The following is a 20,223-nucleotide window of genomic DNA, read 5'->3' on the forward strand; positions in this document are numbered from 1 at the left end:
GTCAGCCCTCTGCGTAACCAGGAAGGAAGTCAAGTCACCGGCGGAGCAGGAAGTGAAGAGAGAGAGGAGAGGGAAGTGGCCGCTTTTTTAAAGGGAGAGAGACCACGCCCCAAGGGGCTGGTATCTCAGCGGCGATAGGCTGGAGGAGTGGGAGGACCTCCCGTAACACTGCTTCTAACTGTCACACGGACACCATGGCACTGAAACACGCTCACACACACCATACATGAAAAGAATGATACATTTTCAAATACTTAAAATCAAAATGTGGTGGGAAACAACTGAGAAAGATTGCTGACGATCTCTGATGTCCACATGCACCCACCACACACACAAGAGTTGTCTGTCATACAAAGTGCACTAAGGGCCACAGAGATGGTTCAGTGGGGAAAGACACTTGCTGCCAAACCTAATGAACTGACTTCAATCCTTGGAACCCATAGTGGAAGGAGAGAACTAAGGGCTATGCTCTAGCTCTTACACAGACAAGTAAATAAATACAATACATTTTTAAAATTTAACTATATAAAAATAAAATGTTGTTGGCCTACATGCTTGCAAGGTTCTAGGTTTGATTCCCTACACTGCTAAAAACAAATAAAATCCTAAAACATACTGAGTATAAATAAGCACTTACTAAACAAAGAAATAATGCAACTTTATCTGGCACTATAGCAAGAGACCATAAAAAGGGCTGGAGGGCCAGACACTCCTTTAATCCCAGCACCGGAGAGGCATAAACCGGGATCTCTACGAGTTTGGGACTAGCTTGGTCTTCCTAACAAGTTCAGGACAGTCAGAGTTACACAGTAAGATCCCGTCTCAAATAAAACCAGGTGTGGTGGTAAAGGGAGGGACTGGAAATGGGTAAGAGGTTAAAATCGACGGCTGCACAACCATGAGGACTGGAGTTCCAAGCCCAGCATCCACTAACAAGCCAGAAGTTCCACAGGAATCTGCAACTCCAGCTCGGAGGGACCCAATGCCCTATTCTGGGCTCCATGTGCTCTCAGGCATGCATACCTGCATACACATGAGAACTTGTCTTCAAAGACATGAATACACACAAGTAAAAAACAATAGGAAGGCAGAGAGAGGGTGAGAGGGAGGTGATGTGGGAGTGTCATATATCAATCTGTTGATTTCATTGGTTAAGTTCTGGAGTCTCTGATGGAGTTAAAGAATATATAGATAGTTATAGTTTTCCTTAGTTATGAAAAAAGATAAAATAGATGTAAATATTGTAACTTTTACTTGATAACTGTTTTGTTATATGTAATTTTGCTATGTTAAAGTTAAAGCCTTTTTATTTTGTTTAAACAGAAAAAGAAGAAGTGATGTTGGAGTGTCATATATCAATCTGTTGATTTCATTGGTTAAGTAATAAACAAACTGGGCTCATAGCTTAGAACATAGGTGGGTGGAGTAAACAGAACAGAATGCTGGGAGGAAGAGGAAGTGAGGTAAGACGCCTCAGACAGAGACGCCATGCAGCTCTCCCCCGGGCAGACGCGATTCAGCTCTGACCCAGGATGGACGTAGCCTAGAATCTTCCCAGTAAGTGCACCTTGGGGTGCTACAAACATTATTAGAAATGGGCTAGTCCAGATGCGAGAGTTAGCCTAGAAGAGGCTAGATAGAAATGGGCCAAGCAGTGTTTAAATGAATACAGTTTTGTGTTGTTATTTCAGGCATAAGCTAGCAGGCGGCCGGGGTGCTGGGGATGCAGCCCTGCCGCTCTTATCACTACAGGGAGGGAGGGAGGGAGGAAGGGAGGGAAGGAAGGAGAAGGGAAGAAGGGAAGGAAGGAAGGAAGGAAGGAAGGAAGGAAGGAAGGAAGGAAGGAAGGAAGGAAGGAAGGAAACTAAACCACAGCACTTGGGAAACAGAGGCAGGAAGATTACTGGGAGTTTGAGGCTAGCCTGATGCACACAGTGAATCCTAAGACAACCAGGATACGTACAGAAACCCTGTCTCAAAATAAATAAATAAATAAATATAAATCAGTAAAGGCCGGGCGGTGGTGGTGCACGCCTTTAATCCCAGCACTTGGGAGGCAGAGGCAGGTGGATCTCTGTGAGTTTGAGACCAGCCTGGTCTACAAGAGCTAGTTCCAGGACAGGCTCCAAAACCACAGAGAAACCCTGTCTCGAAAAACAAAAACAAAACAAAACAAAAAAAAAGCAAAAGAAAAAACAAACAAAAAAAAAATCAGTAAAAATAATTTCTCTGGGGAGGAAAACTGGATGGTTGGGACAAGCATGTAAAGACAAATGTTATATATGTAAAGTCTTTTTATTTTAAAAAAAAGAAAGTTAACAAAATGTTTTATTTATTTATTTGAGACAGGGTTTCTCTGTAGCTTTGGTGCCTGTCCTGGAACTAGCTCTTGTAGACCAGGCTGGGCTCGAACTCACAGAGATCCACCTGCCTCTGCCTCCCGAGTGCTGAGATTAAAGGCGTGCGCCACCACTGCCCAGCTAACAAAATGTTTTAAATATGATATTAATTAACATTTAAAAATATTAATTCACATCTTAAGCCTGCCTATAATCTCAACACTTTGGAGGCCTGAAGATCAGGAGTTCGATGTCATCCTCAGCTATATAGCAAACAGGGCAAGCCTGGGCTACATGAGATCCTATCTCAAAACATGTACACACATACCCCACGTACCTAACAATGTACATTTTCAAAATGGAGATAGTATTAAATTGCTGTAGAGACTAAACCTACTGATGAGACTGGTAATGCTCAGATCAGCAGTTGTGTACGTGGCTCTAGAGTTCTTGAAAGGTTTCCTGACTCAGACTCCATTAGCTAAGGTCAGAAAGGAGAAAGAGATAAAGAGTCCACAGCACAAGAGCATAAGACCAGCTTGGAAGAGGGCAAAAAAAAAAAAAAAACAACCAACGGTGTGAAGGGCAAACAAGAGAAAATACAGTCACGAAGTCAAGAAAATGGGATGAGGGTGCAGCCGTGGCTCAGAGATAAGTGTCAAAGTATTCTAAAGGCATGTCTACTTCCAGTGGGCTTGGGTGGAATGAAGATGTGAAAATACCCACTTGTATTTTCGTCCCTTGGTAAGGACAGAGCAAACGACATAGGCTACTTAGTAAATAAGAGGCAGGAAGCATCAACTGCTACTAGAGCAAAGGATAGGCCACTTTCTAGCATTGTTATTATTGTTTTACACATCTTTAGACTCTGAGCCCGGGGGAAGAAGCCAGGAAAAGGAGACCACAAGATGAGCACTGAGTGTTTACTCTACTCTATTTGATTTTCCACTTTAGTTCAGAGTGGTTTTCAGAAGTAAGACTATCACAAGACTGGACTCTGGGTATCCTGAACTTTACCTCACTTCCTTTGATAATATCAAGGTATCCACCACAAAAAGAATTTTCTAAGGGCTCATCTTAACTCTAAAGGGAAGGGGCTGGAGAGATGGCTCAGTAGTTAAGAACACTGGCTGCTCTTCCAGAGGATCTGGGTTTGGTGCCCCATACCCACGTGGCAGCTCACAACTGTCTATAACTCCCTCTTCTGGCCTCGACAACCAAAGCACACACATACAAACATACACACATGTAGGCAAACCTCATACACATAAAAAAAATAAAATGAAGGAAATCACAAAAGGGGAGGGAATATCATGCTGCCTTTAGTTCAGTACCCATTTGAGTATTAAAAAGCTACCTACTTTTCTTAGCTGTGCAAAGTCAAGCCATGCATAGTTCACACATACATACATTTGCAGATTAGGTGGTTTAGTTTGATCCCGGTGGGGGGAGGGGTTGATACAGGCTCTCTATGTAGTCCTGGCTGTCCATCCTGGAACTCACAATGCAGATCAGGCTAGCCTGGAACTCACAGATATTCTCCTGCCTCAGCCTCCTGCGTGGTGGGATTACAGAAGAATGCCACCACACCCAGTACCTGTTTGCATATTGTACTACAGGCACACGTCACGTAACAGTATTCACAATAAATACGTGTCTTTCACAAAATGTTGGTTCTAACCCCTTCTAGTATCACACACGTTTCACCAGTGCAGTCAAAGAGCTTAATACGACCCAAAACCAAAAAGCCCCTAGGAGTTAAACTCCCAGGCAGTTAATCAAAATTTAAGTATTCATCACTGTAGTTCCAACATCACAGGATGCCCGGATTTTGTTCATTCTTAGAATTATGGACAGTAATCTCTCCCTACATATATTTTAATCACATATATTTAAAAAAAACACAAAAATGAAGCTTTTGTTGTTTCTCCAGGAACTCTTTCTTGTTCCTTAAATTTTTCATTTATAATAATGAAAATTGTCCATACTGTCCCTTCGCCTTTGAACCCTAAGTATTTACGTCCCTTCCCGTTTCTAAGTCACAAGCACCCAAAGGGTAGGGCACTCTTCTTCCTCCCATCATCCCACAACTTTGAGCATGCAGCGTTTGCTAGCTGCTGAGAGTGCTGAGTTCAACAGTTTCTTTTCTAACAGCCATCCAGGCTTACCCGTAAACAAATTACAACAGAGGCAAAAACAGAAGTGAAGACAGAAAGAAATCAGAAGACGAATAAACCCTTGAGCAGTAGAGGAAATTCTGGGGTACATTTCAGAATTCCTCAAAAGGCCTCAACAGATACCTGTTGAATGTATTTCCGAATGAATACAGGAAGCAGAGGATCTAGCTCCAGGAAAGATCAGCAGCTTTGGAAGTGGCCTTCCAACTGCAACATGCAAACACCCAAACACTCACTTCCACCCCAGAACATCACTTTGGAGGGCCATACCTGTACTGCCAGCCTTTCGTACTGCCACCGCGGCTGCTGTTGCTGCTGCTACTGCTGATGGCACCCCCACAACTGCTGTTGCTGCTGTTCTTGTTCGGGGTCACCGCGGTGGCCAGGCCCTCCAGCTTCCCTTCACTCTCCGAGACTTTCAGGACCGGTGCCGGCTCACCTCCCTGCATCTTAACTCCAAAGTTCATCTGCCCTTCTCGGGCGAGAGGAATCACCTGCAGAGGGCTCTTGGAGGTACTTTCTCCGTTTCTTTCTCTCTTGCTTTTTTTTTTTTTTACTCTGAATGTGATCTCAGACCGCGGCTAGAGTGGAAACCGTCAGCGGTCCAGAAAACGAGGACACGCATTTCCACTTTGGTTCAAACTTTTAAGGAGCACAGGTCCCCTTCCGATAGCTGCCTCTCCCGAGCAAGAACAAGGAGGACAGATCACCCCGCCAGAGGGCTCGTTGCCACACTCGGAGGAGCAGCCGGGCGGCGCGGGCGAGGTCGCGGATCCTCCGGCCGGGAACGCGGGGGCAAGGACGGGAGACCACGGCCGAAGAGCCCCGGAGCCCGCGGCCTGACCTCGGGGCTCGGGAGGCGGGCCGGCCGCGCTGCCTCTTCTCCTCCGCCGGGTCCTCAGAAAAAAGGACCCGTCCAGCCAGTTCGGCGGTTCCCGCCGCAGCCCCAGACTGAACAGGGGCGGTCGCGCGCAGCCCGCCGAGGGTCAGGCAGACGCCGCCGGCTCCGAGGCCGCTTCAGCGGGGGTCGAAGGTGAGAGGTTGGCGGCGGCCTCCTCCGACACCCCTGGTCCTGACGCGCGGCGGACTTCACCGGAGCGGACCGGTCCCTGGAGCCGCCCCAGCCCCAAAAGTAAAAGCCAGGGCCCCGGCCGCCGCCCCACCCACAGCCGATCACCCACCCGCCTGCTATCTCTCCCCGCCTTCCTTTCCGGTGTCGTGTGAGCTCATTTCCGGTAGAGCTGAAGCGCCGGCGCCATCTTTGATTGGGGCAGCCGAGCCCGAAAGGAGGCGGTGACAGGGAGTCTTTAGGGCTAGGAGGAGCTGGAGGACTAAGCTGCAGGGAAAGGCTCTGGGAGGGAGAGAGAAACAAGGGAATGAAATGAATGAAATGAAATAATGAAATGGAAAGGAAGGAAGGAAGGAAGGAAGGAAGGAGGGAGGGAGGGAGGGAGGGAGGGAGGGAGGGAGGGAGGGAGGAAGGAAGGAAGGAAGGAAGGAAGGAAGGAAGGAAGGAAGGAAGGAAGGAAGGAAGGACGAAATTAAGAATTTACAGAGCAGGCCGGGCAGTGGTGGCGCACGCCTTTAATCCCAGCACTCGGGAGGCAGAGGCGGGTCATCTCTGTGAGTTCGAGCCCAGCCTCGTCTACAAGAGCTAGTTCCAGGACAGGCTCCAAAGCCACAGAGAAACCCTGTCTCGAAAAAAAACAAAAACAAAACAAAACAAACAAATAAGCCCAGAGGCAAAAAGTAGATGGGATAATTTAAAATAAAAAAGATGGCTAGAAACAAGCCAACTAAGGCCAGGCATTCATAAGAATAAGTCTCCATGTATTTTCCGTGTACTTTTTGGCAGCTGGGTGGTGGGCCCCCAAAGAACAAGAGATTTAAAAAAAAAAAAACAACTGCAGCCTGTGTGGAATGCATGGCCTAAGGTGTGTTTGTTAGTAGAATCTACTCAAGACCAGCTCCTCTTTGAACAGGAGTCAGGGTGCGCTATTGTTAAGGAGCATTTTCTTTTATTACCCTGAGTGTGAAGTGATACACACTGGGAAGAAGATACTAATTGTATAACACTGTTGTAGAGTTCATTTATATCACTGTTATAACGCCATACTAATTCCGTAACATTGGTATAACATTGTTGTAGAGTTCATTTATATCACTGTTATAACGCCATACTAATTCCGTAACATTGGTATAACATTGTTGTAGAGTTCATTTATATCACTGCTATAACACCACACTAATTCTGTAACATTGGTACTCTTCTGGGCTGCAGGCCCTCTTTAAAACCTTCACCCTGTTTAAACCTCGATTTTGTGTCTACACAACAAGAGTGATTGTGTTAATCCCACCGTCGAAAATAAGACTACTACTACGATTTGTGCCAAATTTGAAGCAAGCTTGATTTTTATTGGGGTGTCCAAGAGTAGGCCAGCGAATTTCCCATCAAGTCCAACCAGGGTCCAAACATACATCCTGACCTTTTTCCTGCTTCTGAACCTCCCCCCACAGGTGATCAAGCACATCCGGTGGAGATGGGTCAAACAAATTTGTTTAGGGAAGTGAAAACCTTGTTAAACCCGTAAAGCCTCCAGCATTTCAGGAACTCTCTGTCCTTGAGCAAGGGGCTTGCAGACTAGAAGCATTTTTGTTTCTTGAATCTCCTAGGCATAGCAATTTAAAATGTAACTTCCATAATTATTTCGATTTTTACAGTCCCTACTAAATATAAACTCTAATTCCTGACAAGACCAATGAATTGAACGTATACCGTGTTAATCCCACTGGTCAAGAATAAGCCACTACCATACTGTAAAGCCAAATTTGAAGCAAGCTTTAATTAAATATGGGCCAGTTGGATGGGCTCTAGCCAGGTCCATTTCTGAGTTCCCAGAAAAATGACCACATGTCACGCCTTGCAGAGACTTAAAAAGGTAACCCCACAAGGTCCAATCAGGAGCAAGCACATATCCTGATGCATTTCCTGCCTACGTGTTTCCCTGTCCCCTAATACCCATTCTCTCCCCACCCCTCAGGTACCTCCCACCACATGTGATCAAGCACAAGTGAAGGTGCAGATGGGTCAAACAAGCTTGTTTAGGGCAGTGGAAACATGGAGAACCTCTACCATTTGACTCTGGTTCTCATGAAAGCGCTAGGCAGCCTGCAGTGGAGGCTCATGTATTTTGCTTATTGGATTGTTGTTTTCATGACAGGATACCTCTGTGTAACAGCTCTGACTGTCCTGCAACTGACTTTGTAGACCAGGCTGGCCTCCCTTAGAGAGATCCGCCTGCATGAGTGCTGGGATTACAAAGATGTATGCCACCATACCTGGCTAACAAAAATTATATTTATTTTGCTGAGGGTCATCACAAAGGTTTATACTCTAAGTTCCTAACTTTGGTCCTAAGCATATCTCCCCAAGGCTGCTAAGCTGTGTGGTGTGTCTTTGCCTAAGATAGGGTAGTCCCTGTTTGTAAGGCCAGGATACTCAAGAGACTCTCCAACCCCAGGGCAGATGAAGGTGGTGTCTCTCCAATGTCTGCAGCAGTCCTGAAGAGGTGCAGAGCATAAGTACTGTGTCAAATGGACACCATGGAGTTCTCTGCATACGTAGTGTGTCTGGTTATCTTGAGTGAATGACAACGCTGGGTTCTGGTTATCAGTACAGCCTTGGGTGTAGTGGGGTTCCCAACTAATCTACTTCTCTATGTCTAAAAGGCATTTTTGGCTATGACCAGCACATGGGGCAACACAGAAGTAACCTCCCACAACTAAAATAAGATAAATAAAAGAATGTGGAGGATGAAACTGTAAATCAGTGAGAAGAATTGAGGGACCTGACGTAGAGCAAGAAAAACATGTATAAAGAGAAGTTTTGTAAGATGTCATTTAAAATGAGATGATAAAAGTCAAAGTTAAGGGAAGAACAGTCTGTTCTTATTCTGAGAAATGAGAGCCTGAAGCCTAGAACATGACAGGGAAGTGAGATGAAATGAGAATAAAGAAAGGTGGAGGAATTTGGGTCTTATTGTAAATATAACGGTGTTAGAAGTAATAATAAAAAAAAAAGAGCAGCAGGTTCTGGAATGGGAGGAACACAACATCACCTTTAAGGAGAAACAGCCTCACAGCTGGGGGAGGTGAGAGGCAATCTCACAGGTGCAGGACATGAGGGGCAGCCTCACAGCTGGGGGAGGTGAGGGGCAGCCTCACAGCTGGGGGAAGTGAGAGACAGCATCACAGATGGGGGAGATGAGAGACAGCATCACAGATGGGGGAGATGAGAGGCAGTCTCACAGCTGGGGGAGGTGAGGGACAGCATCACAGATGGGGGAGATGAGAGACAGCCTCACAGATGGGGGAGATGAGAGGCAGCCTCACAGCTGGGGGAGATGAGAGACAGCATCACAGATGGGGGAGATGGGAGACAGCCTCACAGATGGGGGAGATGAGAGGCAGCCTCACAGCTGGGGGAGATGAGAGACAGCATCACAGATGGGGGAGATGAGAGACAGCCTCACAGCTGGGGGAGATGAGAGACAGCCTCACAGATGGGGGAGATGAGAGACAGCATCACAGATGGGGAAGTGAGAGACAGCATCACAGATGGGGGAGATGAGAGACAGCCTCACAGCTGGGGGAGGTGAGGGACAGCATCACAGATGGGGGAGATGAGAGGCAGCCTCACAGCTGGGGGAGGTGAGGGACAGCATCACAGATGGGGGAGATGAGAGGCAGCCTCACAGCTGGGGGAAGTGAGAGACAGCATCACAGATGCGGGAGATGAGAGACAGCCTCACAGCTGGGGGAGGTGAGGGACAGCATCACAGATGGGGGAGATGAGAGACAGCATCACAGATGGGGAAGTGAGAGACAGCATCACAGATGGGGGAGATGAGAGGCAGCCTCACAGCTGGGGGAGGTGAGGGACAGCATCACAGATGGGGGAGATGAGAGGCAGCATCACAGATGGGGGAGATGAGAGGCAGTCTCACAGCTGGGGGAAGTGAGAGACAGCATCACAGATGGGGGAGATGAGAGACAGCATCACAGATGGGGAAGTGAGAGACAGCATCACAGATGGGGGAGATGAGAGGCAGCATCACAGATGGGGGAGATGAGAGGCAGCCTCACAGATGGGGGAGATGAGAGACAGCCTCACAGCTGGGGGAGATGAGAGGCAGTCTCACAGCTGGGGAAAGTGAGAGACAGCATCACAGTTGGGGGAGATGAGAGGCAGCATCACAGATGGGGGAGATGAGAGGCAGCCTCACAGCTGGGGGAAGTGAGAGACAGCCTCACAGCTGGGGGAGATGAGAGGCAGCATCACAGATGGGGGAGATGAGAGGCAGTCTCACAGCTGGGGGAGATGAGAGGCAGCATCACAGATGGGGGAGATGAGAGACAGTCTCACAGCTGGGGGAAGTGAGAGACAGCATCACAGATGGGGGAGATGAGAGGCAGCATCACAGATGGGGGAGATGAGAGGCAGTCTCACAGCTGGGGGAAGTGAGAGACAGCATCACAGATGGGGGAGATGAGAGGCAACCTCACAGCTGAGTGTTGACTGAGCTTTTGTCCTACCTGGGCCTTCAGTCGTTCAGTCCCATAGAAAGACAGAGGTCTACATTAATGATAAACTGATTGGCCTAATAGCTCAGGCGTCTTATTAAATCTTATAACTTATATTAGCCCATAATTCTTGTCTGTGTTAGCCTCATGGCTTGGTACCTTTTTTTGGCTAGGCAGTCACATTTTGCTTGCTCTGTGTCCGGCTTCCTTTCTGCCTTGGTGACGACTGCAGACTGAAACTTCCCTCTTCCCAGAATTCTTATTGCCCCGCCTATACTTCCCCCGCCTATACTTCCTGCCTGGTCGCTGTCACCCTGCCTATACTTCCTGCCTCGCTACTGGCCAATCAGCATTTTATTAAAAATAATACAAGTGACAGGGTAAAAGATCATTGTCCCACAGCACTGAAACCTCAGTCAACAAATGGTGCCCAACATGTGGACAACTTTATCCACAAAAAGCCTGAGAGAGCTTGGGAAGTAATTCTAGACAGAAAAGAATAGAGTTAAGCACAGCATGATAGCAGCATTTTCTCAGGTGGGCTCTGTTTGCTAGAGGCAAATGCATCTCATTTAAGAGAAGCTTCCTGACTCAGCTTTAGCTGCAAAAATGTTGCAGCCCTTGTAAGAGGCTCTGCCACAAAACACTTAAATGGTATTTATGAATAGCCTACAGCATGCTTCTTGGTGGTGGCATGGACCTTGAAACACCATAGAATTGTGGCAATAAACTCAGCTCTGGCCAATATTCCACCAGATTCTCAGAAATCTAAGGAATGGGGTGGATTTAGCCATCAAAGACACAACTTTAATCTTCGCCATGCCATATCACTTAGCAAATTAAAGATTCATGTGATCAGAAAGAGACATACAGTAATGATAGATTCAGATGAAGAAAACCTCTAAATGGTTTACAGTGTGTTTAAAAATATATTTAGGCTTGGGGAAAAAAAAGGATAAAGTCCTTAAAATAAAAAAGAAAGAGAATAGTTGGGTGTGGTGGCACACACCTTTAATCTCAACATTTGGGAGACAGAGGCGGGCTGATCTCTTGTGAGTTCAGTTCAAGGACAGCCTGGTATACAGAGTGAGTTCCAGGACAGCCAAAGATATACAAGGAAACCCCGTCTCAAAAAGCCAAAAATTAAAAATAAAAATAAAAGAAATAGATTTAAAATAAAGCCACATAAAGATGAAAAATATAGAGAGTGTGGATACTGTATATTATTGTGTTGTCTTTGAATTGTCTGACTGCTGAGGAAGGAGCAAAAATTGCTAAAAGATATTTGATTATAAATGCTGCTGGATTAATTCAACATATATATTTTGAAAGTACCTTGACTTCAAAATTGAAGTCGAAAGGTACATTGCTTTGGAGAAGAGTTTTGCTTTTGTTTCCACAGGAAATGAGAGGCTGTGGATTCATTCCAGGTTAAGAAAAAACAGGTTTGGTCAAGGAAGACCCCCCTGAGAAATCTCTGATAGAAGCAGATGGCCCAGATGTCTGAGTTCTACATCCAGAGCAGATTCAAGACTGCTGGCTGACACTTTGTCCTTTACTCTTGGTGTCCCTGGTGAACAGTAGTTTGCACTAAAGTACAGCGGACACCTGGTGTGGCATACTCAGATGACAAGAGTTGAGGCAGAGGAAGCAGGAAAGGGAAGCCTGCTTGAGCTGCAGCCTGTGTGGCCCTCTGAGCACACTGTGGGCCTACAGCTCTGTTCAGCACCCTCCAGTGGGGAGTTCCAGCTCCTTCCTTTGGCTCCCTCTGCTTCTCCAGTTCCTTGGCCGCCCCTTCCTCTGAGCCTCTCCAAGGCTGTTCCCTACTTCCCTGGCCTCCCCACCCTTAGTCCCACATTACCTAAGTTCAGCAGACTTAACCAGGTTGAGCTGAGTTAGTGCCACATCCTCACAGATAAACCAGCACAGCTCTTACAGTGGACTGCAGGATTTAGGGCCTACGCTCTGTGCTCTGATTGGCTACCTAGCAGTCACAGCAGGGCCCATGAGGACAAGACACCCTACCACTAATCCCTAGAGCAGCAGGGGTCCTTCTGGGAAGCTTTCCCAGACCCTGCCACCACACCTACTCAACTGGAAACCACTTGCCTCCGTCCCTCTGCTCTTACTGCAAAGCCCATGCTACAGGTACAGGGATTCTTGGGGTCTTTTCTCACTGCTGTGTCCACAGTCCCCAAAGCTGTGCTGGCATACTGTATACACTGGGTGATTAGTGGCTGAGTCAGGTGACCAGATCTGCCTGGAGGAGACACACCTGTGGGTGGGCTGCTCATCCCAGACGGCTAGAAGGAAGCACCTGGCTGTCCCTTTCCTGTAGCCCTTGTCACCAGAGAGTATCACACAAAGTGTCCTTTGTATGCTTGTGCCAAGTATATTGTCCTTGTGTCCATCCGGTCAGGGCAAGCAAGGCAAAGGCCTATGTGTACCTGGGGTGTACGCTCACCTTCAGGTTCCTCTCCAGTTGACTCCTCCTCACTCTCCTGCCCTGAGTCCCAGTTGGAATTAAAGTTCAGATAGTCACTTGCTGGCTTGGTCCTTGCTCTTGGGAGCTCAGTGTTCAGAGCATCGTTTGCCTGGGCCCTCTTCTGGTGAACTGACAGGAACTCCTGGAACTCGGCATCTTCCTTCAGCTGCGGCAGTGGGGGGGGGGGGGAGGCAGAGGCTCTCCAGCCCTCCACCCTCTCAATGTTCGCAGCCCCCTCCTCCACCCACAGAACACTCACCTGCTCCAGGTCACTGGGCACCTTTTTCTTTTTGTCATCCTGAAAGCAGAAGGCAGACAGGGTCACAGCAATGCTAGAGGAGGGAAGATGAAGTGCATACCCCCTTCCAAAACCATCCAAAAGATACTTTCCACTGCCTCCCAGCCAGAGACCACCCTGCCACACTGGGCACAGGGCTGAGGACACCGCTTACATACTTTTTTAGTGTCTGAGGGAATGGAGGCTTGTGATGACTGCCTGGGCTGGCTGGGCTTCTGGGCATGTTTGCTCCAGACTCGGGGTTTCGTTGGGTCTCCACCTGTATGGGACAAAGAGCTGGCTTCCACAGCTGCTGTGACACCCAGGCACATGTGTGCCTCCTTCCGCTCCAGGAGCGTGGGTTTCCCAGAATGCAGTGCTCACTACTTGCTGAGTTCACTAAAGCGATTCACCCAAACTAGACATCGTCCTCCACAAAGTCATTCTGGACAGGGCCATTAGAGGACTAGCTCTGCCCCCCACACTCTCTAACAGGTGACTGGAAATGATGCTGTTCCCTCTGCTCACAGCAAAAGGTTAGGATAGAGATTGGGGGACCCAGGAAGCAGGGGACGACAGAGCAGAGACAGAATTTGGGGCACACGGGGATTGGGAATTCACAGTCACCTCCTAGGCTAACAAAGGATGTTGGGGAGGCAGCACCTGCATGGCACAGGGCGACAGCAAATGAAGGCTGTCAGGGTGACTGTTTACCAGGAGGCAGGCTCAGTCACAGAAGAAAACAAGCCTGGGGTAACAGGGACTGCAGGGTGATGACAGGAGTGCAGAAGAATGCCCCCTCCTTCCTGGTACCTCGGGGACACTCCCATGAACCACCCCCAGACATTCCAGGCTGTTATCAGTTAGCAAACCACTTTATCCCTGTGATTGGGTCCTGTGAGCTTATTTGGCTCACAGGTCCCAATCACAGTCGATCATTCAGGGAAGCCAAGGCAAGAACTGAAGCAGAGACCATGGAGGAACTCTGCAGACTTACTGGCTCAGCTAGTGTATTTACGCAGCTAAGTGGTGACACCACCCACAGAGGGCTAGGCCCTCCCACGTCAATCACCCATCCATGTCTCACAGACTTGTCCACAGAGCAATCATATGGAAGCAATTCATCAATTGAAGTTCCCCCTTTCTAAGTGACTCCGATTTGTGTTAAGTTGACCAAAATTAACCACCACAACAAGGAGGGGTCCTCTGAGTGTCCATCTGGTCACCTATCACCACATACACGCGCTGGTTTCCTCCTTGCGCGCTGGTTTCCTCCTTGCCGTTACCGAATGCCTGCCTACCAGATGCCAGGGTCTGTGATCACGGCTGGGATGCCCCGTCTCCACTTAAGGAGAAACCACTGAAAGCCGTTTCAGGGTCACCTCCCCTCCTGTTTCCCCCAACAGCCTCGGGAGTGGGAGAGAGAACTGAATGGATTCATGGGGTCGGCAGCTACACAGAGGGGACCGGGATCCGAGGCAGAAGGTGAGGGGTTAGCATCTACCTGGACCAGGATTATCCGTTTTGGAGTCAGGCACCCATAGGTGGCAATCAATGGTGATAATTATAATAATGACAACAGCCACTCTTCCTACTTTTTAGGGTGGTCAGAAGGGGGTCCCCGTCCCAGTCCTGCCTCAGACTTAAGAATCACTCCATCCTTCCGCCTCATTTTCCGGAACCCCGCTTTCACTTCCGGACCCCTCACCCAGCTCCTGCTCACCCCATTAGGGAGGTTCTTCATGATCAGTCGCGCCATGGCTCCCAGGTCCTCCAAGCTTCTGATTCACACACCCCACCACTCCGACTTTCCACAACTTTCACGCCACCTCACTGGGCACCGCCATCTTTGGCGAATCACGTGGTCCCTGCCAGGTTCCGCCCGGAAGTGGGAGTGGCCTCACTGGAGCGTCTCCAGGGAAGTCACGCCCTCAAGAGGCGGAACAGGGAGGACTGAGTACCTTCTGTGCAGGCACACTTTCTCCTCCGGAGATGACGATACCCGGTGAGGCCGGCAGGGGGCGCGGGTGCCCAAAATCCTACCGTAGGATGACAGCTGAGAGAGTAGGGATTTTTGCTTAAGAAAAACTTTTTTTTTTTTCCGGGTGGCGGTGCGCACACTGCACTAGGGAGGCAGAGGTTAGGGGAGCTCGAGGCAAGTGTGATTTACAGAGAGAGTTCTCTGGCTGTTACACAGAAAAATACTGTTTTAAAACAAACAAAAAACCCAAAACAAAACCTTTTTACAAATTCATTTCTTTATTGTGCATATATGTTTATATATGTATAGGTGTGTGTGTGTGTGTGTGTGTGTGTGTGTGTGTGTGTGTGTGTGTGTGTGTGTGTGTGCACATGTTCCAGGGTTCACATGTGATGGCCAGAGGTCTCAGTGATCAAAGTCAGATGGTCGAGCTTAGCTGCAAGCCCCTTAACGGACTGAGCCATCTCAGCAACCACCTTGCTTCCTTTTTAGGATAGAGAAACTGCCAGGCACTGACTCAGTGACTGAGTATGTCCTGTGTATATTGTTATAGGGTGAGGGTTGGCCCTGTTTTGCAGGCAGGTGAACCAGGTGATTCAAGCCATGTAGGTGCTAAGTAGAAAGACAGAGATTAGAATGCAGGCTTCACAATGATTACCAACAGCCCAGCCCATAACCTTACTGGCATCCCACTGCTCTCTGAAGAACCTTTTTAACCCTTCATCTGCCAGCCTCTGGGCTGAGTTCTTGGCCAGACTTGCCTCTGTGGGCTTTGTGCCTGCTGCAGTTAGATGGGTTTTACCCTAGGGCCCAAGGGCCTAAGACTATTCAGTTCTTAACCTGTTCCACTGTGTTTCAGAGCCTTCTCTGGACCTGCTCTTAGGCAAGGGAGGTTTTAGATGGAGACCCCTGATTTCTCTACAGAGAGGGCACAATCTACTATCATTACCAGCAATACCTCAGCTGAACCCTGCATCTTCCTACAAAGCCTTTGCAATTTTATTTTAAAGACATTCACCAGAGGTTATGGTGGCATGTGCCTTTAATCCCAGCACTCAGGAGGCTGAGGCAGGCAGCAGGCAGATGTTTGTGAATTTGAGACCACGGGGTGAAGGGGCAGGGATGGTCGACTAGGGACTAACTCCTAGAGAATGGTCACAAGGAAACCTCTAAGATACACCAGAAGATGGAAGCAAACCAAGTACAGTCTGTCATGTGCATTGTTCTTCGAGTGTAGGGGAGGGGCAATGGCATGGCAAAAGGGCTCGTAATGTCTTCGTTGCCATGGCAACCTCACACACAGCCAGCTCTGTCTCCTGGTTGTCCTCCCAGGGCACTGCCTAGCTCAGTGTCTAGTGCCCCTTAGCTCCGTCTTTGTCTCCACCTCACCACATCTCACTGCTTCTCCTCTGCACAGTGCGAGACCACACTTTGCTTTTCCCCAGGGAAGTACTGATTCACCTCCCAGACCCTGCTCCCAAATAAGGCTCCCCATGTGGCTCTCAATGTTAGAGTTAGCAGGATCACGACTTCTAAGTGTTTTCCAACCATCCCTCCCACCACACACACTTTTTTTTTTGAGACTGGCTCTTTCTACATAGTGCTGGGTGTCCTAGAACTCACTATGTAGACCAGGCTGGCCTGAAACTCACAGAGATCTGCCTACCTTTGCCTCCTGAGTGCTGGGATTAAAAATGTGCACCACCACCACCAGGTTAATATTCAACCTTTAACAATCATATTAGTCGGCCGGGCGATGGTGGCGCATGCCTTTAATCCCAGCTCTCGGGAGGCATAGGCAGGCGGATCTCTGTGAGTTCGCGACCAGCCTGGTCTACAGAGCTAGTTCCAGGACAGGCTCCAAAGCCACAGAGAAACCCTGTCTCAAAAAACCAAAAAAAAAAATCTGAGTCATGGCACCAAAAAAATGTGGGGTGGTGGTAGCGCACACCTTTAATCATAATTTCACAGACACTAGTAAAAGACAGATACATAATAGGTCTTGGGTGGGTCAGTCGGTTTCTGAAAGAAAGAAAGAAAGAAAGAAAGAAAGAAAGAAAGAAAGAAAGAGTGAGTTCTGGTGATACACACATAAAAAAGTGTGCCTTACAGGATAAAGAGGGCCATCAGCAGAATCCAGGACTCCAGGGAGGCCATGTCCTATGAAAAATGCCTCAAGATTAAGATCAGTTGTATAACTGAAGAAATGTGACATGCATAAACAGGAGCAGTGTCCTTCTGCAGCAGGATAGGGTAGTGTCTTACCCCGATGGGAGGGAGCCATCCTCTGGGATGTCACACTTGTAACTGATGGCTTGCCAGAACTGCTGAAGGGCTCTGAGAATAAGGCTGTGACTGAGAAAAGTGAGACCAGCCCTGCCCAGAAGAACTTTTGGCCACAATGAAAAAAAAATGCTCTACACCTTCACTATCCAGAGTAGCAGCCACTAGCCTCACGGGACTGGTGGGCATTTGGGTTCACAGCTGTGACTGAAGAACTGTGCCTAAAGGTTTTAGTTGATTAGCACATGTATGTATGTAGCTAGCGAGACTTTCTTTCCAGCTTCCACAGAGAGGCTAATGGGACTTCCTTATTTTTCTTCACCCTCCACCCCTTTTTGTTTTGTTATGTTTTTTTTTTTTGAGACAGGGTTTCTCTCTGTAGCGATCCTGGACGTCCTAGAATTTGCTCTGTGGACCAGGTTGGCCTTGAACTTTGAGATCCAGCTGCCTCCGTTTAAAGGATTAAAGGTATGTGACCACCTGAAATAAGCCAGCCTTTTAATTCTCCTGGTGGGCCTGCTACTGCCTAGAGGGCTTAGCTCAGAGTTCTTGAGGACACTGGGGCCAAAGTTCCTGTGGCCAGAACAGTATTGGGGGACTGGTGCAATGCTTTCTCTACAGTCTTTTTTGGAGCCCAAGAGCCCATTTTATGTAAATAACCTTTTCTGATAAAGTTCTGCTAAATCTTTGAGACAGGACTCATAATGGATAACCCTAAATTTCACAGCTTAGTCTACAGATGTGCACTACCACAGCTGGTTCCTTGGGGTGCTGGAGATGGACCCAGGGCTTCATGCATACCAGGCTGCCCTGTACCAAATGAGCAACAATCCAGAGGCTGGGAAGCCAAGAGCCTCCTCTTGGGAAGCAGCCATCAACCATTATGGCTTGGCACAACCACACCAGAGCCCCGGCCTTGGGACAGAGGACAGACAGAGCTGAGCTGAATGAAAGCTGAGTGGGTGGCCTCTCTGGCCTGATGTCCTGGTATGCAAGGGTCTGGAAACTGGAGTTCAGCCACTAGACAGCAGCACCACTGCCGGGTGCCTGGCCCAGTCTTCAAACCATTATTATTATTATTATCATTATTATTATTACTATTATTATTTTTTTATTTATTTATTACGTATACAGTGCAGGCCAGAAGAGGGCACCAAGTCTCATTACAGATGGCTGTGAGCCACCATGTGGTTGCTGGGAATTGAACTGAGGACCTTTGGAAGAGCAGGCAATGCTCTTAACCACCAAGCCATCTCTCCAGCCCCCTGCTATTATTATTTTGAAATGCGATTTCAGCGCTAGTCCAGGCTGGTCTCACCCTCCCAAGTGCTGGGATTAAAGCGTGAGTCACCACTCCTCGCTTTGGAACAAAATTCTGACAGAAGATACACACAGACTGTCACCATGAGGCTAGAGAGAAAGGGATAGGTTGCCTAGTAGCCACACCAATGTAGCCCTTCCATCACCTCAGAGCTACCGCCTAAGAAGAGAGGCTTGGTCCGGTGATTTGACCACAGGTAGGATTCAGACCTCCTTGGCCATAACTGTTGCCAAGGATACAGTGCTCAGGAGCAGAGGAAAGAAACACTCACCAGGAGACTCAGCACCTTTATTGAAGACTTCCCTGCCCCCAGGGAGAAACTCTTCAGACTAAGGCCACCTCGTGCAGAAATTGAGTCCTCTTAGGTGTCTGCACACTGCTTTTTTGTAAGTCCTAGGACCCTTTTCACTTTTTCTGGGTGTGGCCGGCACAGCTATGCATCTTACCCAGAACGGGATACCTGGCTCAGACTATCTTCTTACATGTTTTTTCTGAGTTTATGTTTATGAGTGTTTTGCCTACATATGAGTGCACTGTGTTCCTGCCTGAGGCCTCCAGAGGTCAGTTCCCTTGGAACTGGAGTTACACATGGCTGTGAGCCGCCATGTGAATGCAAGAGCAGCCAGTGCTCTTAATCACTGAGCCCTCTCTCCCATCCTAAGGCAGCTTTCTTACCACTCATGACTACTACCCAGGGGAAGCACTGCCCTTCGTGGGCTGCGCCTTCCCTCACCAGTTTGTAATCAAGAAAACGTGCCATAGACTTACTTATCCACAAGCAATCTGATGGCATTTTCTCAGCTGAGGCTCCAAGAACCAGGACAGACAGGGTGTCCTCCGCACACAGGCTGGTCTTGGGGTTTCCAAGCCCCATCCCCAGCTTCCTGTATACTTGGAAACAGGCTCACAGCACCACACCCAGCCCTCTTGGTACTCTTGGTGTGTGTTAATTCCTCCTGGATTTAATCTTAGAGATGACTGATCTGTGCTGTGACTCCTCTTTCAGACAATAAAAGGGAGAAGAGCTGCTCCGGGGAGCTCCTCACAGTGTGCCGTGGTCTGGCTCTGCCTTCTTTCTGAAGGGCATGCCACAGCAGCTCCAGCAGGATCTGTGTGACTCTGTACAAACTGTCCTGACCTGGGAGTATCCTGTGTGTTTCACAGTCCTTTCAAGGCCGTCCAGCCACATTGCAACCTCCCCATGGCCACCAGGTTCCCAGGGTAGGCTATGCAGTCCAGAATGCTGCTAATCTGCTGTGCCAGGGCGTGATTAGCTGCTGCGGACAACTGTGCCACCTCCCTTTAAGGCACCATGTAGTGACTGTGGCAACCAAGGGCACTGCTCTCATCCACTCTACTTGCCTGGGCCAGGGTTTGGGGCTGTACTTCCCACTTGCCTGACCTCTGATATTGAATGAGGAATAAAGTTACAATCAAATGTTGTATGGTGGCTTGTACTTTACAAGTGACACATTTTCTACCCCCAGTAGCCTACTGTCCTATGTGGTACTTACAACAACTCCCTTGAGTTATTCCTAGGATTTTCATTTAACAGACAAGAAAAAAACTAAAGTTCAGAAATGAATGCTTTCCCCTCCCCCGACTTGTTTGTGTACCTGTGGCCTAGCATGTCCAAGTAAGACAGAGAACTGGCCTAGCACGTACAAGGCTGCAGGTAGAGCAGGGGGTTCTAAAGCCGGCTGGAGAAAGGATGTGAAAAATGTTCACTGGTCAACGGAACAACCAGAGTGTGGGTTGTTTTCACAGAGTTTCCTCC

The 20,223-nt window shown here is 48.3% G+C and overlaps 1 protein-coding gene and 1 long non-coding RNA gene across 3 annotated transcripts in view; both read right to left on the bottom strand.

Moving 5' to 3' along the window:
- Positions 1–12,671, bottom strand: part of Osbpl11 (oxysterol binding protein like 11) — a 77,234-nt gene extending 64,563 nt beyond the window's left edge. The window contains exon 1 of one of the 2 annotated variants that reach the window (XM_075965912.1): positions 12,564–12,671. Coding sequence is in view for 1 of the 2 variants with exons in the window: in XM_075965903.1 (XP_075822018.1) it covers positions 4,787–4,983 (197 nt within the window). In the remaining variant the exon portion in view is untranslated. Of the gene's footprint in view, positions 1–4,786; positions 5,361–12,563 lie in introns of those variants that run through there. The other variant, XM_075965903.1, reaches the window with a different exon arrangement.
- A 128-nt stretch (positions 12,672–12,799) lies between these two features.
- On the bottom strand, positions 12,800–14,685 carry LOC142846075 (uncharacterized). The gene is made up of 3 exons (XR_012910023.1): positions 14,585–14,685; positions 13,041–13,141; positions 12,800–12,882 (listed from the first exon to the last, which is right to left on the bottom strand). It is a non-coding gene; the product is annotated as an uncharacterized LOC142846075 (long non-coding RNA).
- Between the last annotated feature and the right edge of the window lie 5,538 nt (positions 14,686–20,223).

Source organism: Microtus pennsylvanicus, chromosome 1 (genome assembly GCF_037038515.1).
Source record: "Microtus pennsylvanicus isolate mMicPen1 chromosome 1, mMicPen1.hap1, whole genome shotgun sequence".
NCBI classification, from domain to species: Eukaryota; Metazoa; Chordata; class Mammalia; order Rodentia; family Cricetidae; genus Microtus; species Microtus pennsylvanicus.